The sequence below is a fragment of the Cyprinodon tularosa genome, unplaced genomic scaffold (assembly GCF_016077235.1).
Source record: "Cyprinodon tularosa strain WSP-4 unplaced genomic scaffold, ASM1607723v1 ctg102, whole genome shotgun sequence".
NCBI classification, from domain to species: Eukaryota; Metazoa; Chordata; class Actinopteri; order Cyprinodontiformes; family Cyprinodontidae; genus Cyprinodon; species Cyprinodon tularosa.
Window position 1 is genome coordinate 51,841 of NW_024037805.1, and position 27,723 is coordinate 79,563.

Consider the following 27,723-nt stretch of genomic DNA (forward strand, 5'->3'; position numbering starts at 1 on the left):
AGAGAGTCAACAATAAATGGCTATTTAAAGGCTAAACAATGGCTGTCCTCCTTCCGGGCGCATCTCTCCCAGGATCGCATCAGGAGAGCGGTGCCACACCCCCCCGGGCTCCGTTACCGCATCACTAACGGTGCTGGCGGACTGGGTGGGTGTGATCATGTGACGACTCATTTCCGAGACAACAATACAACACCGAATCGGTCAGCAACGTCTCTCCTGCTCTCTCACCCCCTACCTGCGCCTCGCTCTCGGTATGGCGGACGGCGAGAGGTCCCCGTTACTCTCAGATTTGGGGGATGGCGCTCTTGGAAGCGGTAACGGGGGGGTTTCCCCCGGCGCTGGGTCCTATAGTGTACCCAACAAACCAGAGAGTGAGTATGCACAGTGATCCATCCTCAGTCCAGCCTCTGTTAGCCTAGCTTAACACAGCCTCCTTCACTGACTGGGCATTACAGTTAGCCCGTTAGCTCTGTCATTTCCACTAACTGTACTAACTATTTTAATGTTTCTGGTTCAGAATTTGGCGAATGCTTGTTAAACCACATTTATTGACCACATTCTCTCAGATAAAAAGGTTAGTTTTATAGTATTGACATAAATATTTGTAAACCAAGTAGCCGTTGTATTCTTAGCCTAAAAGATGCTAGCTCTTTCTAGCGTCTGTGCTACTGTGCTTAGCTTAACGGCTAACAGATAATAATGACACCATGAAAATATCTATGTTTATGGACTTTGGGTGAAATAGAATAGCTTATTCTGGCTAAATGTTTTCACTAGTTATGTTATTGTAGGAATTGCGAGGGTCTGGCTAGCATCCTAGAAACACCTGATTTGATTGACAGGAGGAAGTGACTACGGATGCTGCGGAGGGATGCTGCATCCAATCCCACTTTGCATGTAAAGCGTTTACTACAAAAGAGAAGATATTCTTTTTCTAACTCATCACTTAGATTTTTCTAAATAAAAAAAAAGAATTTTAAGTAGATAAAAAAGCAGACAGAGTTGCGTATTTTAGGTGATTTCTAGGCTAAGCTGTCCTTAACACTCCGGTTTTAGCTTTTGTAAATACTCCTGTGTTGAAACCAGCCCTGCTCTGCATTCCTTAAGTGTTTTTCAACTAAAGCTCCTTTCTGCTGAACGCCAGACTTAATCGCATTATCTCGTTTGTTGTAATGGGTTACTTGTCATGAGAATTGAAGGTTGTCGGGATTTTTTTTCAATGCACTGCACCACTCCTGTAACCCCCAACAACTAGAGCTTTTGTTATATTATTACTTTCCTATTTTTTATTCTGCTCTTGTTCAGGCTTCCCCCCTTTCCCCAGTGCCAGTCAGCCTTCAGTGCTCCTAGGGGAGGACCCTCCACCCTATTCCCCACTCACCTCCCCGGAGAGCGGAAATGCCCCTGTTATCAGCTGCAGAGTATGTCAGAGCCTCATCTCGGTGGAGGGAAAGATCCACCAGCATGTGGTGAAATGTGGGGTTTGCAATGAAGCTACGGTGAGTTTATGAAAAAAATAATGTATAGCTAAAGTAAAAAACAAACAAAAAAAAACAAACTTCACATATAAAAAAAGATGCAGACACTATTAAATCTAAGTTTACTACTGATCTACAGAAAAGTAATCAGATTTGTGGTTGATAACAGTTCTTAAAAAGGTTGTATTTACAACTCTGTCTACATCATTACTTTTTTAATGAATATCCTTCCCTATTAATCCATATACATGAACATTTGACTAAATGTTTCTATAATTTTCTAAAACTGTCCTGACAAATATGTATTAAAATAAATTACCAAGTTTGGTTAAGTAATAAAAATAAAGCCTAGTATGGAAAAAACATTTTTATTTCCACACTTTTTTCTATCCTATTCTGTAAAGGTTGTATTCATTCATTCATTTATCCATCCATCTCTCTACCTTCCTGCCAGCATTGCTTATCCTGCTGGACCACCTTCAAAATATTTCAGCATAGTTTTACATAAGCTGCTTATTGTTTAGCTCTTGTTCAGCTCATTTCCCCTTGTTTGCAGAGGGCTCGCACAAACTATGGGAAAGTATTCAATTTAATTCTAAATTTTCTTTTTCAGATCGAACAGAAAAAAAATTCAAGAAGAAAAAATTAGTATTTAAAAATGGAAATTATATGTTTTTACATAAGTACTGCTGGGTCTTGAGAGCTCACAGCAGTTATGGAAAAAAAACAGCACTTGTTTCATTTAAGTAGGTATAGTGACATACGGAGAGTGGTGTTATTCGCTATTATTCTGTTATAATACGTTAGGTTTGGAGTTTAAAAACTCATGAAAAACAAATAAATTATGAAATAAACAAAAAAATAACCCAAAATGTATAGAATGCATTGCAGTGTTGGTTCTGGTCAGTAAAGATATTTGTTTTGTAGAAGTTTCTACTGTAGCATCACTTCAGTACTTAGAGCCACACTTAAAGTGTGGGAAGGGGGCATTGAAACCTCCCTGGTGTAGAAGTTGACCTTTTTAGTATCCTTTCCTTTTTCCTTCTTTATGTTTTCCTCTTCTTCCAACCTCCTTACCTTTTGCCTTGTGCCGTTTCTTCCTTCTTTCTTCACATTCTTGCAACCTTCCTTAACTATGTCCTCCTTCCTTTTCTTGATTTGATTCATCATTCTCTTTGTAGCTCTTTAGAATAATTTAGTCATGTTACGTCTTACAATCTTAGGATTGTGCTAATCAATCAATCCATCCATCCATTTTCTGTCTCGCTTATCCCTGGTGAGGTTGCGAGGGGTGCTGGTGCCTCCTCGACGGGGTACATCCTCGACAGGTCGCCAGACCATCGCAGGGCAACATAGAGGCAAACAGGAAAAACAAACATTCACACACACACTCACACCTAAGGTGGTTTAGAGAAGCCAATTAGACTAAGAGAACCCACGCATGCACAGGGAGAACATGCAAACTCCATGCAGTAAGATTCTGGGCTGGGAATTGAACCTGGAACCTTCTTGCTGCAAGTAGCAGTGCTACCCACTGCTTCACTGTGCAGCCCATGGTATTGTGCGTATGTGTTTCCAAATTCTCCATAGAAAACAACTGCACAGCTAAACAGTCATTTAATATTTACTGTGTAAAGGAAGATAGAATCAAAATCAGGAGGAACACCATGAGATGATGCACAGGTCCTAACGGTTAAAACAACAGTTTTATATTTCATCTCCACCTGCTGACAGTTGAGCCTCTCTCCCTTGAATTTTTACCTAATTATAATACATTGATCCCCTACCATTCAATTCGTGATTAGAACAAACTATACCAGGCATTTAGATGCCTATTAGTTTGTCTGAATATATATTTCTGATATCTGAAATAATTTTTTTTCCTTGTCATAATTAGCATTTGAAACAACCTTATATTCTTCCTATCGAAATAAATCATTCTGGAAATTAATTTGAGATCTCTGTATTCCTATTGTTACTGGCCTAATTTGTATTATTTTGACTTGGAAGAATGTATTTCAGATACCATAAATAAATATTCAGTCAAGCTGATAAATGTCAAAACAGCCACTTAAAATATGTAAACGTTTCTAAGTATATAAAATATAAGTCTTACTAGTACAATTTTTTTTTTACTTTCTGAAATTAATTTTCTGCTGCAAAAATGTAATTGAGAAAATTTGTTTTTACAGCTCCGACTAGGAATTTTTGATCAGAAAGAATTCTATTTTTGTGATCTACAAATGGAGCAGCAAAGAAACATAATTTTGATAAATGTTAAAACGGCCTGCCATAGAGGACTTCATATAAACCTATGCATTAACTTGAGCAGCAGTTCTTTTCCTGGACAATCTTCCTCTGCTTTGCAGCTTTAGAGCTTTTAAACACATTCTCCATTTGTTTTTGTTTGTTTTTTTCATTTCTACATTAGAGTCTGTAGTTCCTGTTGTTACGAATGTGTTCAACTCTGAGTGGACCAGCTTAGAGTTTATTAAACAAACTCACTTCAACCTTAGACTAGATCAATTCAGAGTTGAGTATTTTAGTCGGAGTTTGTTAAACCTGCTTTGTGAAACGGGCCTCTGCTCTCTAACTACTAGGTGCCCCACCCTCATTTTAAAAGGCCTATTAAATTTTTATATTTATTGAACTTTACAGCTTGTTGAAGGTATCAAAATGTCCAAATATTTTCAAAGTTTTATAGATTGATCTAATTGTTGACGTCACTTAACTTTACCCGACTTTACTCTGACTCAAACGATAGGAGTATATCAGAGGTCAAGGATTAGTGGACCGCGGTCCGGATCCGGACCCACCTGCTGGCTGATTTAAAACGTTTATAAATTACCGCATGTTGTGCGTCAGCAGTGTCTAACTTCACTTGCCCCGCTTCTCCTGTTTGTGTGGTAAAGCCCTCCAGAGCGTCCGGCACCAAGCTACACATGATACTAATTAGCCAAACAGCTGCTGTCAGTCTGGGTTGCTGCTGCTGCTACTTTTAGACACAGCAGGCAAACCTGTGGCAAGCCAGGCGATGGGAAAGAAGGAGAAGATGATGAGAAAAAGAGAGCAGAGAAATTGTGGACTGCTGGAAGAACTGTGGTGAACTGGTGACAGAAAAGTGAAATGGTGCTCAAAGATGACTGCACATTTAGAGAATGTTTGGTTCAACCTGCTGCTGTGAAGCAGGATTCTCCACCATGAACAGAATCAAAAATAAATATGCATCCAGGCTCAAAATGAGCTCCTTGATATGTGCTTTAGAATGGCTTTGTCTCCATTCAAACCCAGGTTTAAAGCCTTGCAGGGCAGCATAAAGCCCACTGCTCTCATTAAGCCAGAAAAAAGAAAAATAACAAACTGTCAGTTCAGGTGTTTTATAAAATATATGAATCAGGAAATTGACCATTTACCAAACTGAACGATTGTTGTTCTCTACTTCAAAAAGACACTTTAGATTTTATGATGTAAAGATGTTCTATTTTTATTTAAAAAGTCAATGTATAACATGGATGCATAAACACCTCATTTTATTTCATTTTAAATTCTGTTTAAAGTAACAGATTCTAATTATAAATGTCTCTGTACCTTTACTGGTTGATCATTTTCTTTATTTGGACCCCACTGATTTTTAACTGATTTATTCCCCCTGGAGTTCAATGTGTTGGTTGCATTTTAACCCGACAAGTTACAGAACTCACAACACATCAACTCAGGACACTTTACAAAACATTAAGCAGTTTAAACCAAAGATACACGAGTGCTTGCCCTGCTGCTTCCTCCGTTTGATATCTATTGATAATATTTAGCTAGATTTGTTAAATTATCTTTTTTGTTTAAAGTGAAACTTGTGTAACGTCTGTCATTATTGTGTTATTTTTAATTATGTAAATGGAGGAAGATAAATTATCAGCTTCAAAATCAGCCCCAAGAAACTGGCTGCAGATATTAGGAATCAGTTTGTTTATTGTCAAAGTAATCAATATGATAGAGGCCTGAAAAAAGTTGTATCGGTCGATCTATAGTTTAAACCATTTTACCTTCAAATTTGCAGTCAAATACACCATTCCTAATCAACACAGTTAAATTCACTTTATAAGTCAGATCAGTTTAAACATTTTCTATTGAGGAAAAGCAGAAGATTGCATTAAGTCACTGAATTATTGGGACAAAATAAGTAAATAAAAGCAGGAACACCTTGTAGTTATTATTAGTTTAGGATTTCACTTGTTTACTGTGTTTATTATTTGACCATCCTTTCAGAGCCACTCAATAAAATATATGCTAAATCTTTTCAGTCACTGATTGATTTTTCTAGATTAGACCCATTCCTCTCTAAAAGTAGTCACACCTGCAGCCTAGAAGTATTAATATTTATTACTCAAGTAGAAGTATAAACACTTTTGTAGAAGTTAGAGCATCAACTTAAGCTTTTCACTCAAGTAAAAGTGTAAAAGTCCCATTTTTAAAATGACTTAAAGTATAAAAGTAAAAGTAACGCAGCAAAAATGTTAAGGGTAGATGCTTTAAACCTCATATTGTTCACTGCTCTACCCAATTAAAGGGAAATAGTTTTCTGCAATTTTGGATGATAATTTCCTAATACTTACAGGGTTTCCATGGGTCATTACAAATCAGGAAATTATAATTTATGAAATTAAAGCCTTAATTGGCATTAAAGTTCATTAAATGTGATTATTGTGGAATTTGAAAGGCTTTATAAAAAAAAAAATTATAAGAACAATTTCGTCAGATATAATTATATCGCTATATATTTGTGAAGAACTGCTTCCGGTTGATCGTAGGTTCAGAAAAGAAGCTTGAGAATGGGGAAAATGCAAATTTCAACAAAAGTGGCAGGAAAACGAGGAATTCTGGACATGACTGCAGCCTGTCCATGGTAAAGATGATGAAAGATTTTACCTTGTTTACATGAGAGTCATGGGTACTCGATGGCATTAAAATAATTTCTCAGAGCATTAAAAGAGCATTAAATAAGAGCAACTCATTCCTGTAGAAACCCTGACTTATTTTTTTTAATCTTATGGCAACAATGTGAAATTTAACATTACGTCTTCTTGGAAAAACTTTTTATATTGCTATTTATCGAACAACAAGTTTGATTAAACAAATTATTTTGTTGTTGTTTTTTTTTTTTTTTATACCAACAATCCATAACGGGAATGTGCATAAATTAAACAAAACTAATGAGTCTATTTTTAAAATGTAAGGAGTAGAAGTAAAAAGTTAGTCCTGTAAAGTATAGATAGTCAACATTTCTATTTAACTAAGGTAATGAAGTATTTGTACTTTGTTAATTGACACCTCTGCTGGAAACCAGAGAGATCTAGATTAGCTAAGTATTCCTGTCTTTGCCTGTCAGACGGGCCTTGGAAGCATCAGTAACTTTACATCATGACTGTAATATTGTTATTCATTATACCGTGTTTAACCACAGTTTTAATATTAACATTTTTTTCTGTTTCTTGTGTAACACAGCAGCAATAACATCTGGCACTTTTATTTCTCCTGCTGTCAGTTTTAGAGTCACGTCTGTACAGGTATCTTCACAAAGATAAAATGCTAAAGTCTGGTGGCCTTTAGTCCAGAATATCTTTATCTTGTGTTTCCTGCACTTAAGCACAAACAAGCTTTGTTTATTTTGCCCTGACAGCAGGATTAGTTGGTTTAAATAGTAAAAACAAAAAGTGGGACAGACTCGTAAATGATGGGCTGCGATCTGAATGATTTGGTTTGATGACTGCAGTGTCATTTGCTGCTTGTAATTAGATCTTCTTCCAAATGGCATATTGTCTGTGTCGTTATAACGCAAGTGTTTTACTCCAACGCAACAATGCAAAATCATTTAATTAGTAATCAGAGATGATTTCTGCATAATTTAAAGTGAAGGGTTGCTATAAAATAGCGACACAAACAGACATGGGCAACGTGTTTAAAAATGCCTGCACGTACAAGAGCTCCGTCATCCTCCTCATGTAGTAATTACACAATGATTCAATTATTTGATGTGATACTCTGAAGTATTTTTGAATTATTAGCTCCACAGGAAGGAAAAAAAAAACATCTGTTCAGTTGAAACTTCATTTGCCGAACTCTAATCATGTCTGACCTCAGAAAAAGACCCCTAATTATGATTGGGAGACAGTTTGACCATTGCACTGATTAGAAATAAAAAAAAGCTGTGTTTAATTTCACCAGCAATCACAGATGCTTTCGCAGGAGGACATGACTCAAAGAGTTTGCATCGCTAGCAGAGCAAATCAATGTGCAGATGGGAGAAGAGCTTCTTACCAAGCTGTGAAGATTAGCATCAACAACTTGCAGATGGAGTCATTATACTTGGATGTACACTACATATCATGCAGAGGTTGTGTAGACATGCACTGTTAAGCATCGTTTCACCAAACGTACCATAGTTTATGACTAATTGGACCATGGTATCCAAACAAGTATTGTGAGAGATTTCTATAAGACCGGAACTTGTGCAAAGTTATCAGCATCTGCAGGTATTTAAAATAGATGGGATATTTATTTCTATTCATTAACGCTGTTGTTTTGGATCTGTTAGGTACATATGGCCTTCATTCATTATAGCTGAGTACAGGTTGTTTCTTTTTCCCTCTACAGACAGTGTGGGTGGCATCAACTGTTAATTATGGCAGCCATGTTTGAAGCTGCACTGACACAATGAACCCCACATCCTTCTGTTTATGTGTGATTATTACATCAATTTAAACATTGATCTTTTTAGGGTTCAGCTAGTGTCCATAGTACTGTATTTGATCAGCACAACACATCCAGGTGTTCTGCTTATAATCACGTCTAGGACTTTTAGCTGACAACATAAGACAAGGCGGTGGGATAGCTTGTGAGTGTTTTACTGCATCATCCTGCTGATCTCGACTGAATAAACCCATATCATGTAATATACAGGGGAAAGTTGTAAGTGCAAACCCTGGATGATAATCAGTAGATGCCATTGCACATCAAACTTATTACAGTTTTACACATTTGTACCAAAAAAATTGTCTTAAATTTGAGGCAGCCCAGGCATAATAAATGTTTCAATTATCTTAAAGCTATCACAAACATTGTGCAATATAATAAAAAAAAATAGCGAATGAAATAAAACAGGTCAGTGAGGTAAAAAGAATAATACAAATCAGTATTCTTTGTGTATGGTTGAACAAAACAGATTGTGGATAATCCTCTATTCATTCTGCCTGTGCTCTAATAACCTAATTGGTACACCCCTTCTCCTTACAGTCTGTGGTTTTTGCAGGTTCCCTATTTAAAGTTTGACAGTTGAAGCTTACGCCATAAAATGTTCATTAACAAAATTGGCAGAAAATTTGACACAGGATTAGTTTCAAGTTTTGATATGACAACATGTAAGGCAGGGGTCGCCAACTTTTTCAAGGCTGAGGGTGATAGGATGGGCTACCAGTGCTGACATATGAACTGCAGGAGTCGTCATTCACCTAAATTTTATAGATAATAAACATATTTTATTGTTTTCTAATTTGCTTTTAGATATTGTCATTATTGAAATCCCTATTAATGCTTAAAAGTTCTAAATTGTTGATATGATGAAATGCTCTATAAATGATTAAAAATAAGAGCAGCAGCATTAGATAACATTTTAGACAATGCACTGATAAGTTGTTCTGTTTTAAAAGATGCTGAGGGCACCCCATGTGGTTATTAAGGGCCCCTTGGTGACCCCTGATGTAAAGAAACCCAGAACTGTGTCTAAAAAAATGTCCCATCTTGTGAGTAGGGAGAAAACTCCCAGAAAGCCTTGCCTGATATCTGATTTTAAATATGCCTAAATTATATGGATTAAGCAAATGTGTATTTAATTTTTTTCAAGTCCCTAAAAAATTTTAAAATATGTGATTAGAATATGTGATAGAAAAATACTGTCTATTCTAGTGTTTTACTGCATCATCCTGCTGATCTCGACTGAATAAACACTTATCACCCTATATATACGGGAAAGCTGTAACTGCAAAAGTTTTATAATAACTGATGTCATTGCACGTCAAACTTGCACTTTTGCAGATGTTTACTAAAACAATTGTTGTAACATTGAGGCAGCCCAGACATAATATAATATACCGTATTTTCACGACCATAAGGCGCACCGGACTAAAAGGCGCACTCTCAGTTATGTGTGCCATTTCTGTATTTAACACACACATAAGGCGCACCGGACTATAGGGCGCGTTTTTTATATACAGGTACATGTCCTCTCAGGTGGATTTTCTCACTTAAAAACATATTAAAACTACTTTATTCCCACTGATCACAGCAAATAAAGCTGCAAGGTGTATTTATTACAAAGTATTATTCAAACCTGGGAACCTGCCGTGAGAGACACATCGCTGATGACACAGGGCTGTGATTACTCCTCTGATACAGTTTATTGACGCATAAATTAACTTAAAACATAGGCAGGATAATAATCTGGATGAACTGACTGCAATGATTAAATTTTCAGGTGGACTTTCTCACTTAAAAAGATTTAAATTATTTAGATGAAAAAACACCTGCTGAGGTGAGTCCGGATGCGCCGCGGACCAGAGGCGGCTGTTGAATTAAGTTTTCAGGTAGAAAAATAGAGCGGGAGCAAAACTGAGTATGATTGTGCTTTATTCATGTATTTATTACAAAGTATTAATCAAACCCCTCAAAGTCCTCATCCTCTGTTTCTGAATTAAACAGCTGCGCTAAATCCGACATGCCAGTTTCCCCTTCTTCTTCGTTTATTCACGCATAAATTAACTTAAAACATAGGCAGGATAATAATCTGAATGAACTGACTGTAATGATTAAATTTTCCGGTGGACTTTCTCACTTAAAAAGATTTAGATTATTTAGATGAAAAAACACCTGCTGATGTGAGCCCGGATGCGCTGCGGCCCAGAGGCGGCTGTTGAATTAAGTTTTTTAGGTAGAAAAATAGAGCGGGAGCAAAACTGAGTATGATTGTGCTTTATTCAAGTATTTATTACAGAGTATTAATCAAACCCATCAAAGTCCTCATCCTCTGTTTCGGAATTAAACAGCTGCGCTAAATCCGACATGCCGGTTTCCCCTTCTTCTTTGCTGTCAGAGTCACTTTCCGTGCCGGGCGGCTCCTTGGAAATGATGCCGGCTTTTGCAAAAGCTCGAACAACAGTCCCAGCAGAAACGTTAGTCCAAGCATCTACAATCCATCCGCAAACGGTGGCGTAACTTGCCCGCCGCTGCCTTCCACTTTTAGTGAAACTGTGGTCTCCGTCTGTCATCCATCGCTCCCACGCCGCTCGCAGCCTTACTTTGAACGGGCGGTTCACACCGATGTCGAGCGGTTGAAGTTCCTTTGTCAGACCTCCCGGAATAACAGCAAGCACAGCGTTCATTTCTTTGACCTTTTTTTTCACATCGGCTGTGAGATGGGCACGCATGGAATCACAGATTAACAGAGATGGAGATGCGTGGAAAAAACCACCTGGTCTCCTTACATACACCTCCCTCAGCCAAGCTTTCATCATCCCCTCGTCCATCCAGCCTTTTTCATTCGCCTTAAACCCATCAAAGTCATCATCCTCTGTTATCCTCAGCATTCCTCTGAATAAAACAGCTGCGCTAAATCAGACATGCCAGTTTCCCCTTCTGCGCTGTCAGAGTCACTTTCCGTGCAGCGCAGCTCCTCAGAAATAATGCCGGCTTTTGCGAAAGCTTGAACAACAGAGCCAGCAGACACAGTCCATCTACAATCCATCCGCAAACGGTGGCGTAACTTGCACGGCGCTGCCTTCCATTTATCATGAAACTGTGGTCTCAGTCTGTCATCCATCGCTCCCACACCGCTCGCAGCCTTACTTTGAACGGGCGCGTCACACCGATGTCGAGCGGTGGAAGTTCCTTTGTCAGACCCCCGGGATAACGGCGAGCACAGCGTTCATTTGATTCATCGTTTTTTCACATCGGCTGTGAAATGGGCACGCAGCGATGGTGATGCGTGGAAAAAAGCACCTGGTCTCCTCACATACACCTGCCTTTCATCATCTCCTCATTCATCCAGCCTTTTCATTTGCGTTAATATCATCAGAGCGCTGTGTCTCGCTGTCAGCTCCCAGATCAGCTTCTCTGATTGGTTGATGCGGCGCGTCCAGCAGCAAAACTTCAATTTTTCCATCTGAGCAGCAGCAGCGCGTTGGCAGTGCGTCAGATGCTTAAACGCTCCCGACGTGCTGCACCAAAACGCGCTGCGGGACCTTTTGCTGCACCTATACGCGCGTCAACCATTGACTTTGCATGTAAACTCGCTGCTTCTGCTGCACCTGCTGGGTCCGGTTCACACCGATGTCGAGCGGTTGAACAGCGAGCACAGCGTTAATTTGTTTCCCCATGTTTTTCACATCAGCTGTGAGACGGGCACGCATGGAGTTACATATTAACAGCGATGGTGAGGGGTGGAAAAAAAACACCTGGTCTCCTTACATTCAGCCACTCTTTCATCATCTCCTCAATGAGGTGGTCTCAAAAGTCGCAGTTACAACACACATAGGGCGCACCGCACCATAGGGCGCACCGCACATTTTGAGGGAAAAAAAGACGTTTAAGTGCGCCTTATAGTCGTGAAAATACGGTATATATATATATATATATATATATATATATATATATAAAGATATATATATATATATATATATATATATATATCTTTATATATATATATGTATATATATATATATCTTTATATATATATGTATATATATATATATATATATATATATATCTTTATATATATATGTATATATATATATATATATACATATATATATATCTTTATATATATATATGTATATATATATCTTTATATATCTTTATATATATATATGTATATATATGTATATATGTATATATGTATATATATGTATATATGTATATATATGTATATATGTATATATATGTATATATGTATATATATATATATATATATATATATATACACATATATATATATATATATATATATATATATATATATACTTTTTGATAAATTCTTGATAGAGTCCATCCTGTTTCCTATATTCTGTAAAACTTGTCAGTTATCTTGGGGCCATCCGTAGGAAGCATTAGATATTGTAAAAAAAAAAAAAAAGGTGAGTTAAGCTTATTCAAACGCATGAAAGGCTCGAGAATCATATATATGTATATATGTGTATGTATATGTGTTTTTCTTTTGTGTTAGCCTGACTTTTTAAACTTACCTCATCGATGCCCCTTTTCCTTCTTTTGCAGCTCCTGTTATTTATCAGGCCTGATGTCACAAGTGAATTTCTCAGTTTGGAGATCAATAAAGTCCTGTCTTATATTATGTTATAAAACTATTAAACATACTACTAGGAAGGCTTGTTTTTTTTGTTGTTGTTTTTTTTATTGTGCCCCAGTTGGTGTTTACAGGCACTTGTATTAAAAAAAAATTTCTAATTAAAAGTAATTATTTTGATATTCTCAAACTGTTTTGCTGGCTGAATAATTGGCTCTTTGGTTTCATGTGCTTTGAACTCTTATCAGTTCTAAATTTCCATCTAAACCAGCAGTTTGTGTACAGCTGCTGGTAGAAAACAGTTCCTATGTGTTCATCCCTGCCCATCACATATAATTGGCTCGTTATCTTCTCCTATTCTGCTCTGTGACTCTGCTGCTTTCTGATCTCCTGAGCGTTTTCTGTCTCCCTCTGCAGCCCATTAAGAATGCCCCGGCAGGAAAGAAGTACGTTCGCTGCCCTTGCAACTGTCTCCTCATCTGCAAAGTCACTTCTCAGCGGATTGCCTGTCCCCGACCATATTGGTGAGAAACTCTGCATGTTGGTCTGTGATCGTGCACAGCCCTCCAAAACTACTCTTAACATACTGTCCTGCTTGAAAAAAAAAAAAAAAAAGTATAGCAGAAGAGGCAAGTTGCAGTGGGAACAGCGGCCCTTCAATTAAAGCTGGTCTGCCAACACAGTTAACACACAGAGCCCAGTGAGCCGGATGAAGAAATAACACCCTCATTAGAGTGACTGTCATGGGGTTTTACTTCTTCCTGGCAAGTATTTTGAGAAGTGTGTCTGTGTGGAAAGTTACTGTAGCTCAGTCTGGAAAAGCGGTTTGTTGTTTTTGTTAGAGGTTCATTTTCTGTCTCATAGAACCTCCATCTGCTCTCTAATCTTCATTTAGTTCTGTTTGCACACAGGACCCTTTTCAAAGCAATGGGTGAAATATCTGTTTAAAAAATACCTTTTAAGTTTTTGCTAAATTTTGAAGAAAAATTATAGAATAATAAAATCTGCTATCGCTAAGGTGTGGAGTCTGATGTATCAAACTTAAGAAATTAGTGCTGTGCCGATGGCATTTTTTGGCCCCGATACCCGGTACCTGGCTGTGCAGTAATGGCCGATACCTAAAACTGATACAAGGTGAATCCAGTAGAACGTTTTATTGCCTACCTGGAATGGATGACAAAGTTGAATAAACTTTTGGCTCTCATAAAGGTATCGGTGCTCAATTTCTCGGTAGTCGCCGATACCAATACCACCATTTTAGTGCTGGATGGGGGCCCCGCCAAATACTGGTATCGGTGCAACACTGGAAGCAATAAAATTCAGGTGGAATTTATGGAGTCTAATATCCTCCATTGTTTCGCAACAGTCTTGCAGATGCTGTTTGTAGGGCTGAATTGACTAATTAATTGGATAACTTTAAATAATCCATTATTTAAATAATTGTTGGCTAATTTGGCAAAAAATAAAAAACTCCCAGACAAATTAACGTGACTTGCTCTTGAACAGTGAACCAACATACCTGTCCACAGGTGCAGAAGTCTGAACATTTCCTGAATAAAAAACACCTGATTTCAGTGATTTCCATTTTATATAATATTGATTTATTGTTACTTTTGTCAATTTCAATTTATTTCACCGGCAGCTGATTTTTGTCTTTAATGGAAGGATATGTAAAGGTTCAATCTAGCTGTATAAATTTTTAAATGAATATGTACAATGTAGATTTTTTTTTAAATGTTTTTTCTATTTAGAATTCATAAAAAAGTGCATAACATTTTTATTTCAAACATTTATGTATGTAGAAATATAAATGTTCTGAAAGTATTTATCAAGGAATTGAAAAAATAATTGATAGATTAATCAGTAAAAGAATGGGTAGCTGGCAGAGATGGCAAAAGTATTCACTTTCTGTACTTGAGTAAAAGTACAGATACTTGTGTTAAAAAATACTCTGGTAAAAGTGGAAGTACTGATTAAACTTCTTTACTCAAGTAAAAGTAACAAAGTACAGGCTTGTAAATTTACTTAAAGTATAAAAGTAAAAGTAGAAACCACTTTTTTCATGCCGTTGCCTACATTTTAAATGGATGTCTGCCAATAGGACTAGATCTCCGCTGTGTTCATTTTCAATCATCTCGTCGTCCATGCTACTATGCTAACGCCACCGCCACCAAGCTGCAATGATTTGCCGCCAATGAATACCGCCGAATCTGTCGATTCATCTTGTAGTGGTGCGTCAAATGCAACGTAGATTCCCATCCAATTAGATTGAATTTGGTATTGATGACGTGAAAAATAATAACGGTAACTCCATTGAAATGATTCAAAACTAAAGTAACGAGCCAATTTTTAAAAATGTAAGGAGTAGAAAGTACAGATATTTGTGTAAAAATGTAAGGAGTAGAAGTAAAAAGTCGCCATAAAAATAAGTAGTAAAGTAAAGTAAAAATTTTAGAAAAATCTACTTGAGTACAGTAACAAAGTATTTGTACTTCGTTACTTCCCATCTCTGGTAGCTGGAGCCGTACCTGTTTGATTTCTGTCTGACTAAAGGAAATCGGAGTTGCTCTAAGTACATGGAGACATAAGATCAATTTTTACCAAATCAGAATAATTAGCATGTCGTTTTGCATCAGGCTGTTGTCCTCTCTTTAGCCACAAACACTATAAACAGAAATATTTATTTTTAACTCGGTAATAAGTTGTTGGCTTCAAAATAATAACCAATAATATGCATTTAGCTGGAAAAATCTTTGAAAATGACCTTCTGGGATGTCCAGGATTTTTGCAGTCAGCAGTTTGCTTTTTTTTTCTCCCTCTTTTATTTCTTTCCTATGATTTTTATTACTTCTATGTAATGCAAACATTTTAGTTATTTATGAGCTGAAATGTTCCATAGAACTATGTTGATATAAGGGAGTATGTTCAGGTTATTTTTCACATATAGAACATATAATCATAACATTGTGACGTTCCCTCTTCATGTTTTCACCCATGATATAAAAGTTTTCTCTTTCTCAGATGTGAAACATTCGACTTATGGTATTATGCTGTGCTATCATGGTTTGCTTGTTTTTTGAATGCAGCCTTTAGATTTCTAAATTTGCACAATGTATAGTTGATTTAACCCAATATTAGTTTTTTGACAGTAACATGTTTTTGACCCATTAAAAGGTTCCTTCCTAACAATGTAGTAAACCTCCTTTGCATTAAAACAGTATCAGCAGGAGCCAGATATGATTTTGTTAAAGAGGACAGTGTGTGTCTCAGCTTTAATCCAGCATCTAATGGAGGTTTGAGGCAAAGCTCCAGTTCTCTGTTCAGGATAAATATCACAGATATTTAGAGATGCACAGATCAGGAAACTGCTGGCAGAAGTCTGAAACTTTCCATCCATCAGCAAGTCAAATATGGATTTATTATTCATTATATTTTTCTCCCCTGTTCATTAAATGCATCAAGACTGAAAACTCCCACTAGTTTCAGTCTTTAAACGCATCAACAAGCAGCATGCTTTGAGTTTATTAATAATCAAGTGGATGTTGGGACATACGCTTTGATGCATCAGTGGAGATAATCTTTATTTGTTGAATTCAGAGTGAGTGCTTCTATCAGGGAAGCTGCAGAACATGTTTGTTTTGAACTATCATTGGCATGTTTGCTTTTAATCATTGACTTATAATGAAGTTAACACTGATTACATGAGCACCGAAACAGCCTGATAGGTGATCATGAAGAAAGAGATCTGAAATCAGAAAAGGTCTATAAATGCATAGTTGAGCCTCATGCATTTAAAAGCATGAGGTTCAAGGTTACTTTAGTAATACCTTTAGGCAGATTTGTTTTGGGGTTGTTTAAAAAGCTGCAGAATACCTGTCCTCGAGTGGCTGAGTTTAATTGCTCTTTTCAGAGGGTCAAAACTTAACCTCCTTGTGGAGGTTAAAAATTCATCATTTAATGATGCTAAAGTGGCTGTCCACTCTACCTGCATGGCCTTCAGCAGAGGTTCCATAACCTTCCATCTTCTGACCCACCAGACACTGCAGATTTTATTTAATTCAGCATTTACATGCAAACAGGCAAAAAGTGTTTATTGAAAGGGAAACACGATAGAATCTACGAGGTTTGTGCCCTTTTTTCAAATCCAAAAAGTCCGTATAACATTAAACACTGGAAAAACGATCTAGAAATAAGTTAACATTTTGTTAAATTAAGTGTACTTACCCTTAATTTGAGCAGATAAATAAGATGTTTGCCAATGGAATTAGTATTTTTACTCTTAAAATAAGACAATTAGATAATGTACACTTAAAATAAGACAATGCAATTTATTTTAAGTGTAAATTGTCTTGTTTCATTGACAAAGTTTCTCACTAACCTCCTCAATTCAAGAACAAATGCACTTATTTTAGGAAAAAATGACTTATCTAGATTTAGATTTTTTCCAGTGAAGATATCAGCCTATGGGGAGTAAAGAAGTGGAACAACTTGGATCGAGAACTAACCATGCAACGATTTAAAAAGAGATGTAAAGAAATAATTTTTACAAAATATGTAAACAACAATAAAAAAATAAGACTGACAAGCAGATGTTTTTCAATGCAGCTTTTAAAGGAATCTGTTTTTTTTTAAGAGTGTTATAAAGGAGAGTTTCAAAAAGTAATTTACTTCTGCCCACTCCTAACCAGATTTGTATGTTTTATTGATTTTTTGCATGGACATAATGGATGTATTTATCTTTGTCCAAACTTCTGAATAATTAACTGAACTTAAAGGCACACCTTTTGGCCACTAGAGGTGTTACATCTGTAACTACCTGTTTTTTCCTTCTACTAAACATCAAAAATAATAAAGATATATGACTGTATACTAGGAGCAAAGTGTTAACTTACCAGTCTAATAATAAAGTTGAAAGAAGAGAATCGGTTTTACATCCGGCTTCTTCTTTCAGCCTGAACTAATTAACAAACTTTTCCAAGATCGACTCTTGTTTTTCCTCGAACTTGATCCCTTTCACGTTTTTCCTTTTAGCCTCCTAAGAAGGTTTAAACATTTTTCTTGCCTCAGCCATTACTAGTAGTCATCCAGGTGGAAAAATAAAAGAGCAAAAGCCTTAGCTCCAAAAGCGATACGTCCTTCGAGGTCACATGACCTGGCCAACAACAGTGTGTTTTCTCCCAACTTACATGCTCGGTGTTGCAAGAGGGGAGCACCGCTCGTAGCATTGATAGCATCAAGCTCTATATTGGCCTGAGGAATAATTTTTAACAACTCATATTCGTCAACTCTTTAGGTCACAAAGTCCACCGTGTGCCTTTAACTGAAAAAGAGTAATAATAATACCAGCAGGACCACCAACCCAAACTAAAAAACGTCAATGAACAAATATATTTGTTTGTGCCTTGTGCCGCTTCTCCTGAGCGTCGGCACCAGGTTACACGTGAAACATATTATCCAATGAGCTGCTGTCAGTCTGGGTTGCTGCTGCTGCTACTTTCAGACACAGCAGGCAAACCTGTGGCAAGCCGGGTGATGGGAAAGAAGGAGAAGATGATGAGAAAAAGAGCAGAGAAAGTGTGGACTGCTAGAAGAACTGCGGTGAACTGGTGAAAGAAAAGTGAAATGTGTGCTCAAAAATGACCCTGCACATTTAGAGAATGTTTGACTCAACCTGCTGCTGTGAAGCAGGATTCTCCACCATGAACAGAATCAAAAATGAATATGGATCCAGGCTCAAAATGAGCACCTTGATATGTGCTTTAGAATGGCTTTGTCTCCATTCAAACCCAGGTTTAAAGCCTTGCAGGGCAGCATAAAGCCCACTGCTCTCATTAAACCAGAAAAGAAGAAGAAAAAAATTAAGTCAAATCATCAAACAGTTCATTCAGGTGTTTTATAAAATATGTGAATCAGGAAATTGTCTATACACCAAACTGAATGATTTTTGTTCTCTACTTAAAAAAAAATTGGACGCTGCTGATTTTCAATTGGTTTCCCCTGCTGTAGCGAATCTCAAGACCCAGGAATTGTTTGGGCCATGATCCCTAGTTTGAAAACTAAAGCTCTACAGGGGTGTGACGGATAGTTTGGGCTCTTCTAACTTCTAACACTTTAGTTGCATTGATGCGATCTTGCCATGTTTAAGCTAAATTGTAAGATGTTCTAAACATCAGTTTAAATTGTTTTCTCATCACATCAATCAAAATGAATATAACTGTTAACAAGCTCTGGAAGCTTTTTTAGCCTATTCTTTGCATTGCTAAAAAAAAAAGTAAATTCCCCTTATTAAACACTCCTGAATGTTGGCCTCCAGTCTCACTGTTTTTGCATTCAAACTAGACGCTGCGGTTTAATCAGACAAACAATCTCAGCTCCTTGTCTGCTCAGTGATTCTGAGCTGCTGTCTGTGTCTGAGGAAGCTAATTTTTATGGGGTTCTGTGCTAAAATGAGGACCTGCTGCTGATGGATTTAATAAAACTGAGCTGCAGCCTGCCCTTGAGAGAGCAGCTCAAAACATCAGGCTTTATGACAAGGCACTTTGCACTCACACTGAATATTACCCTGATTCTCATCTTGGCTGGTGTCAGGAATGCTGACTTTGTGTGTCTGTCTGTCCCCTCTCAGTAAGAGGATAATAAATCTGGGTCCTGTTCATCCCGGACCGGCGAGCCCAGACCCTCAGCCTGCTGGAGCCAGAGTCTCGTGTGGACACTGCAGCAACACCTTCCTGGTAACATCTTTCTTCTCAAAAACTCCTTCATACATTCAGAATGAATGAAATAGGTTCCCAATACAGCTTGTGCTAAAGTATCTTTGGTTGAATTACCTGAACAGGTTGGTATTTTAGGGAATTTGGTGGCCCCAAAGCATCTAAAAGTGAACTGAAAAGGGATTTTTGGGCAGCTGAGAAATCCAGGATGAATTCTGTCTGAAAGTTTTGTCCAGCTCATCTCCCAGTATTTAAAATCTCGCCAAATACAGTGATTACGCCTTAGATATGGTGTTGATTCAGTAAAAGTGCAGCAAACGAAGAAAGGAGCTGCAAAAACATGATGCAAACTCCCAAAACACACAAGCACAAGAGAAAAATGCACTGTAAACTAAATAAAAAAATAATAAAGCAATCACAAAAATAGAAGCAACAGCTGACAATCAAAAACACAAATGCATGCAGGAAATGCTGCAACCAAAAACAAAAAGCGACAAGCAAAACACAATACTGCAATCACAGAAAAAATAAAATGCAAATAGTGAAAAACGGCAGCAAACTCGCGCCACAAAGCGGATATGCTCCAGACCACTAGAGGGAGTCGAACAAATAACAAACCTTATCAGACCAGACTCCCTTATACAAACAGGAAGTCAAACTTTAATGGGATTTTTTTTTTTTTAAAGGAGGTTGGATGAAGAAGGAAGTCTTACAGTACTACAGAATATCAGCATAGTTATGTATAGTAATATATATATAGATATAAGTAACACTCTCTTCTGATATGATTTGTTTGACGCCCTCTAGTGGTCCAGACCATTTTAGTTTTGTGGGCAAATTTACACAGTTTGAACTATGTGCATCGTTCTTTCTGTAATTGCATCATTTTTTTTATGTATTTGTTTTGTCGATTGTATGTTTTTGCTTTTACTTCAGTGATTGCAGCATTTTCTTCACATGCATTTGTTTTTTGTGTGTTAGCAAGTTTAGGAGTTTGCATTATACGTGTGTTTGCAGCTTATTTTGCCGTCAATTTTTTTTTCCTTTGTGCTTTCATATTTTGAAATTTGCATCACACATTCTTAGATAGCTTGTTTCTTTGTTTGCTTTACACCTGTAGGTTATATATATTCTATGTATATTTTAGAGTAGTAGTTGTTATGCTTTTATAACACAGATGTTTAGGTCCATGACTCCGGAGAAATTAATTTCTAAGATAATACTTACAATAGATGGCAAAACTCTAGTAACACTGTTGCAAAGAGTAGTTTCACTGTGGATTGATGCTAAAAGCAGAGAGTAGTTTGCCCTTTGATTCTTCTGTGACTTCTTTCTCTACACCTGAAGCATCAGGGGGGAATTTCTGTGGATCTTCAAATATTTTTGTTATGAAACATGCTGGTGCAGGTAAATTATTAAAAAGGCAGGACATCCTTCCTTTGAGCCAAGAGAATGTTGAGTTATAGCTTAGAATCAATAACCATAACAACACACTGCTGATGTATAATGGTCATTTCATGTTGGAGAGAAAGAAAAATTTTTCTTTGCTGCTGTTTTATGACAAACTTCAAGATGAGTAAAGATGGTTTGGAAATGCATGATGGAACGAAGGACATGGTCACAGTTGAAGAGGAATTGTATGAAATGATGCAGAGGGACGCTTTAGAAATTAGCTGAGTGTTGTGCAACGCCTAAAGATGCGATGGCTGACTGGAAAAACAAATCTCTGCTGGTGGCTTTAAAAGCTAATTAGTTGTCACCCAAGTGGTGATGGTTGTTGGTGTGGCTCTGGAGGATCTTTTAGCTCCACATGTAGATTAATTTGGCTTTTTTGGGGGGAAATTATCATAATTTGTTTGAGAAAAAAATAGAATTGAAGTAGAGGTATTAAGTGAAAGCATAAAAAGTGCAACGCCTGTTGAAAGAAATTAAGACTGATTATTGATTAGATTCTAAATCTCAAGATTTAGAAATCGATTATTTTCCATCCATTCCAATCTGGTCCGGTTTCAATTTGGATTGCTGGAATAAAACCCCTTTTTTTTTCAGTGTTTAGCTGAATTACATGAGCGTGTATTGTTGTTATGCAACATAATGATACTAGTGTTAGGATTAGTGTTGCGCCGATGCCATTTTATAGCCCCGATACCCAATACCGGGCTGTGCAGTATTTGCCGATACCATGCCGATCACATCATCATGGTGGCAGAAAGGACAAGGGAACATGTTTTTTTTTTTTATTGATATTTGGTTACATGAAACGATCTTTTGGAATTATTAAGAATCAATGAGAATCGATTCAGAATTGTTAAAATAGATCAAAAACAGAGAAGGTAAAAAAAACACAGCGCTTTGCAGAACACTGGGTAATTTTTTATTACTATCTAAACAAATCATGAAAAAAATTACATTGTAGAAATGTTCCAAAACCTACAGGAAGTCGGCCATTTTGGGTCAAAAGCCGATTTTTGGCAATTTTTCAATTTTGTTGACGTCAAACTTTTGCAAACTCCTCCTAGGGATTTTGAGCCATCGGCTTCAAACTAGGCATGTATGCAGATAATGCATGTGAGAGCTTAACTTGTGCCTTTAATTTTAGCAAATGTGCAGCTCTCTTCCTGGCTTCACTGGATTCTCATATATTTGACCTTTTGTGATTTCAGTGGACAGAGTTCACAGACCGGACGCTGGCCAGGTGCCCGCACTGCAGGAAAGTGTAAGTAGTGTTGGATGAATCACCTTTTTTTTCTTTTTTTTTACGCCAGTCGACTCTTCCTTTTGTTATACGTCTCATCTTTACATAGAAAAGATTCAGATTATTTGTTTCCCACCTGTTTCAAACAGTTAAGAATATGTTTTTCCCTCCAGGATAAAGGTTGAGCTGCAGTCCACGTTTCTCTAATATATAAATAATCATCACTGCACAACCTTCTTCTGATCAGTAGGAAAGGAAACAAAATGGGCAGGCATCACTAGCTGAGAGTAGCAGGTTGGAGAGGGTAGTTTTTTATCATTTGTTTCTAATAGACAGGGGTCTTAGGCAGTCCAGTGTAAAGAAATATAAAGTAATTTTTTCAGTGTTCTGGGAGTTTTTTTCAAAGTTTGAAATAATCCAGGAACAAGTTTTTTTTTTTCAGGGTTAAGTCTCTCCTATAATCTAGATATTGTGTCTGTTTATCTCTGTTTACATTCATGCATTTTGCAGCTTTTATCAAAAGTTACTTACAATTATGTGTATATTAACGTCTTTAATATCAGTACTACTCAAAGAGAAAACCTCTAGTCAGGTTCTATCTGAGTTAACCGGTTATCCTGCAGACGTAGAGGTTTGTTCATCCATTCAAGCTGCTGTTAATTCATCCATCCCTTCGTCAGTCAAGGTTTAATGACATTTCTATTGCACTCCTGAACTCTGCAGAGACATCTGTTGTAAAGTCGTTCTAAAGTTTAGTAAATTCTTTAAAAATCACAGAAAACTTAGTGGGAGTTTTTATTCTGGAAAAGTTTAAAGTTCTTTGAGCTGGTTGCTCATTAAATTTGTGTTTCTGACAGGAAAGGAACAAAAAACAATGAATGGGGGGAAATTTAACCTGTTTGTTCTTTTTTTTTCACAATTAGATAGAAAAAAGGTCTAAAATGCCAATCTTTCTTTAAAATTATTGGAAAAATCTTGGGCCTTGCAGCAATAAAGCCCTCCTTACAGTAGCTATCCAGGTTCCCATTCTGGCTCAGTGATAATATAGGCCTGAAAGCAGATTAAAAAGTTCAAAAAATGCATAAAAAAGGCCAGGTTGAACAAAAATCGTGTCAGAAATGGTTTAGATCGTTGCCCGATGGCGAGAGCAGAGAATTGGTAAAATACAAGGACAGGAAAATGAAATATTAAAAACTGCAGCAAAGCGTTTTGCTTTGTTTTTTAGCTTTAAAAATGTATGCACCTTGGGGGAGGAAAACACCTCAAGCAAAAAGCAAACGGCAGGAAAAGGAAAAGTCAATATCTGTATCCAAAGAATTCAGCTAAATCAACACGATATCCGATCAGCAGAAACTTTTAAAGTGACTTTAGAGAAATAGGATTCAGAGGATAAGAGGAAAGTAACATTTGGTGAGGTGTCATATCAGCATTATGGATAAGGATGAGCCTGCTGGAATGATATTTGAGGGCAAGTCCAGTAAATTACATAAATATGATTCCTGCAGTCACCGATGGTAAAGATGAGGAACATCTCTGCAGGTGGACGATATATTGTTAGCTTATTTTCTCGCCTAAATCTCTGCAATGCTGGCTATAAAACATATTTCTGCAAAGCAAAGTGAGGGAAAACTTTTTTTCCTTCTCCTTCGACACGCACATCAGCTCAGTGACAGAAACAGCAAACAGGCCGGCGGAAAATTTATGGTGGAACTTGAAAAAGAATGCTCCATGACAGGCCTCCATTGCAAAAAGCTGATCTGTCTGCGGCAGCATGAGAAAGTTGGGAACTGATTGATGAAGGCCTTTGTTTTTCATTTCCAAGGTCCATACCTCAACAGCCCAAACTGTCACAAAAAAGGTTAGTGGTGGGAGAAAAAAAAAAGGAATAAAAAAACCTTTTCTTCCTCTTCATGATGCAGCCATTTTTCCTGCAATTGTGTTAAACATATACATCATTAGTTGGAGAGGTTTTATTTCGTTTTATCACATTAGAAATCTGTTAGTGTGTTGTTTATAAAAAGGGAGGCTTTCTTCAGCTCTGCAGCCGTCGTCCGTTTTTTTATTCACCATTTTTTACACAGGAAGGAGTTTTATTTCTTTGTTTACAGAGATTAGAGCAAAGAGCAATGAATAATACCCTTCCGTCTTTTAATAGTCGCCTCTATTCCTAACGTTTAAACATGAAGCTGAGGCGTACTCAGTCATGTGGGTAATAAGAGACCCTTTCTGCAGCGCTGGCTTCAGGACGGCGCTGTACATGCCAGCTCTAACAAAGCCATTGTTAATGACAACAGATGCGGCGAGCGTTGCGAACATCTGCGCCTATCCTGTTCATTAAAACATTTGCTGTTTAAAACCCGCATGCCTGAGTGTCAAGTTTGTTTTTGTCAACAGTAAAAACAAAAAAAAAACAAAAGGATATGTTGCCTCCCATCTGCAGGTCTTCTATTGGCCAGAGGTATCCCCGCAGGAGAAGTTTGTGGTGCTTTCTACTTTGCTTGCTGTTCAGCATTTCCACTGCTGGCTTAATGGTGAGTGGATGTTTGATGAGTTTGTTTTCTTCACTCTGACTCCTTTTGATGATTGAAGGAAACTTATCTGTCAGAATACAGACCATTGTTCTGTTCATTTACCCAGTTAATGAAATAAGCAGGCATAATTAGGTGGAAGCTGCAATTCATTCCGGGAACAGCAGAGGGAGCAAGATGAGCACGACATGTGAATCCATCCAGCCAGGATGAAGAAGATTAGAAAGCATCACAAGTGAACAGCCAGTAAAATGTCTTACCATTTAATCAAGTTTTATGAAAAGCCTTGTTTTAATTACAAGAGTGATACAAGAGCTGATAAACGCCAAATCTTTACACAAGTGCACTCCATCAAATTTCTAATAGCATGCACCTAAAGGGAAGGAGCTGGTCGAAAGGCCTTTCAGGATTTAATTAAAAAAATCTTTAAAAATTCGGGGAACTGAAGATTAATGTCTGTAACAGCTTTAACATGTTGGTCGTACACAAGATGAGAGATGGTGGTAGGGACCCTGAAGAGCGGCTTGAATTATTAAAACAACCCAGATTGTTCCTGATTGAGATAACGGGAGAAGAAAATGACAAAAAGGTCAGAGGCTGATCTTTTCTGATCTATTTAAACTGTTTTAATTTTTCTCAGTATATAGTATTAGTGGAAAAATCTTAAATTCAGGGTTTATGCAGCACTGCTGTCTTGCAGCAAGAAGGTTCTGGGTTTGATTCCCACTTTCTGCATGGGTTGAATTTAAAATGATGTCCAGAGAATTGTGCTGTAAATTAATGAACTGTTTTTAAAACACATTGAGCGTGAATATCTTAAAATCAGGCTTCATCTTTAGTCCTTCTTACAGCCATATTTCTGCTTATTAAGAAATTGTCCTTTGAAATGGGAGTATTTTCATAAAAACCAATTGTAGGTAAATATTTCGGTAACAAACTATTTTAATGAACCCTCATTCTTCTTTCTGTATAAAAGTCTTACAGAACAACAACAAAAATCAGCTATACTCAAGTGAAGTATTTAGCTTTCCCTAAGATTATTAATATTTTAACTAGAGCTAGTTACATGTGGTAATTTGGAGAGCTGTCTGAAGGAGTGTTGAGATTTTATTTCTTCTCTCTCTGCAGGCTTTGTACATGTCAGGTTTTAGAGGACATCTTTTTCTGTTCAGGCCCCTGACCTATGAATCATTTAATCATACGAGGAAATAGAGCTGTTAAGCCTAGAAGGTCAAGGAGGAGGCCTTCCTTATGTCCTGTGAGGGTTAGTTGTTATCCTAAGATTTCTTTAGATTAGATCTGTTGCATCTTTTGATCATTGCAGCTCCGCATTTGTCCCCCATAGATTAGATTTCTCAGTTGTTCACACTCTATAGAAAACGTCTGAGATTGTTAAACAGATCCACAGGAGGTCCAGTTGTAGATTTCTATAAGCAGAGCAGGCATCTGGAAGAAGCTGCCCTTCTCTTATGAAACCAAACTGCAACTTTTTTGCCTTTTTGGTGGTGGCAGCATCATGCTGTGGTGATGATTGTATTTATCCTAACCCTTTATATGAATCTAGAGCTACAATAGACGAGTGATCCACCTATTTCCACTGAAGTTCATATATTTTGAAATAAAAACCTCATTCTCTAGATCCCAGGTTGCACCATTTCTCTCCATTGTACAATTCAATCCTGGTCTATATTGAAGTTTGTGGATATGAGGTGCCAAACAGTTGAAAGGGTGAGTATTCACTTGAGTTGGTAGATTTTGGATTTAAATTCATAAAGGTTTTAAATGATTAAGAGAGTTTTTATTTATTTTTTTTTTGTTTCTTTTATGTGTCAGAAGCGGCTTTACTCGTACTCTTAAACACAAGAAAAATTTTGACACTCGGATTTAAGCCAGTTATTTTTTTTTTCTTTGTCTGGGATTTAGTAAAAGCTATTTATTAGCTAATCCCCTAAAAATGTTAATATGTTAATCAGTATTGGAGGTTTGCAGATGCTTAACTGGAATTCTGTGAAGATTAGAGCAACGTAATTGGACAGCCGAGGAAAAAAAAGAAGGAAAGAAAGCCTCTGCAAATAATATAAACACTTCTGCTGCTTGGTTAGTTGCATTTTCCCTGATAGGACCTGATGCAGCTGCTGGTGTTCTTAGCATCGCTTAGATAAAGGCTTCCAGTCCAGTTTAAAGGCCTGATCTACTTCATCCTCTGTTTGTTTTTGTTTGGTTTGCTTCAGGCTGGAACGTGGGTGAAGGCTCAGACCTACCCGGGGATCTACGCCTCCTGGGCCGTCATGCTGCTCCTCGTCCTGGTTACCTTGGCCCGGGCCTTTTACTGGGTGTGCATGAGGGTCAGCCAGCCGCTCCAGAACTTCACATAGAGGGCCCTTCGTCATCATCTGCTACTTCCCCACAGAACAGGAAGGACAAAAAAAAAAAAATGGCTCCTAAACAGAATATATATATATTTAATCCAACCCCATGAAGAAGTTCAGCTCCTCCCGTCCCTTCCCTTCTAGTCACAGATGTTTCCAAAACATGAATGGTGGCACCTGCGACTGCTCTACATCTACTGGTAACTAGGAAGAGGCTTAGAGTCTGGTGTAACGATGTCCTCATCCAAACATGCGGCCAGTGTGGGCTTCATTTTAACTTTTTAACACTTCTGTTGATACCTTCTGGCACCCCTCCTGCTCCCTGGTTAACGTTCTGAATCCAGACCTTGTAAAACCATTCAGCCTTTAAGATGCAAAGAAACTGTCTGATGAAGGTAATAAAGTCAGTTTAAGCCTCTATTTGTCAATCAAAGCACCAAGGAGCTTTGGAAATGCATCAAAAAAACGATTATTTAGTGGAATTTGAACATAAGCCCCCTCATCTTAACCCTCATCTTAACGTTTATGTCAAATTATTCCCCTGGGACAGGCTTTGATCCAAATCAGCTTGAAAGCCTTAAGAGGAGGTGTGGTAGAAG

General features: G+C 37.4%; 1 protein-coding gene across 1 annotated transcript; it reads left to right on the forward strand.

The window, feature by feature from the left end:
• Nucleotides 1-45: 45 nt before the first annotated feature.
• Nucleotides 46-27,269, forward strand: pip4p1a (phosphatidylinositol-4,5-bisphosphate 4-phosphatase 1a). The gene is made up of 7 exons (XM_038279193.1): nucleotides 46-371; nucleotides 1,306-1,499; nucleotides 13,240-13,346; nucleotides 19,448-19,553; nucleotides 22,196-22,248; nucleotides 24,668-24,758; nucleotides 26,987-27,269. Exons 1-7 carry the CDS (start codon nucleotides 254-256, stop codon nucleotides 27,128-27,130), a joined length of 813 nt encoding a protein of 270 aa, XP_038135121.1. The 5' UTR covers nucleotides 46-253; the 3' UTR covers nucleotides 27,131-27,269.
• Nucleotides 27,270-27,723: the final 454 nt, after the last annotated feature.

Coding starts and splice junctions, on each gene's coding strand:
- pip4p1a (XM_038279193.1), top strand. CDS start 254: ATGGCGGACGGCGAGAGGTCCCCGTTACTCTCAGATTTGGGGGATGGC. Junction 19,554..22,195: donor ACTGCAGCAACACCTTCCTG/GTAACATCTTTC, acceptor TTGTGATTTCAG/TGGACAGAGTTCACAGACCG. Junction 22,249..24,667: donor TGCCCGCACTGCAGGAAAGT/GTAAGTAGTGTT, acceptor TCCCATCTGCAG/GTCTTCTATTGGCCAGAGGT.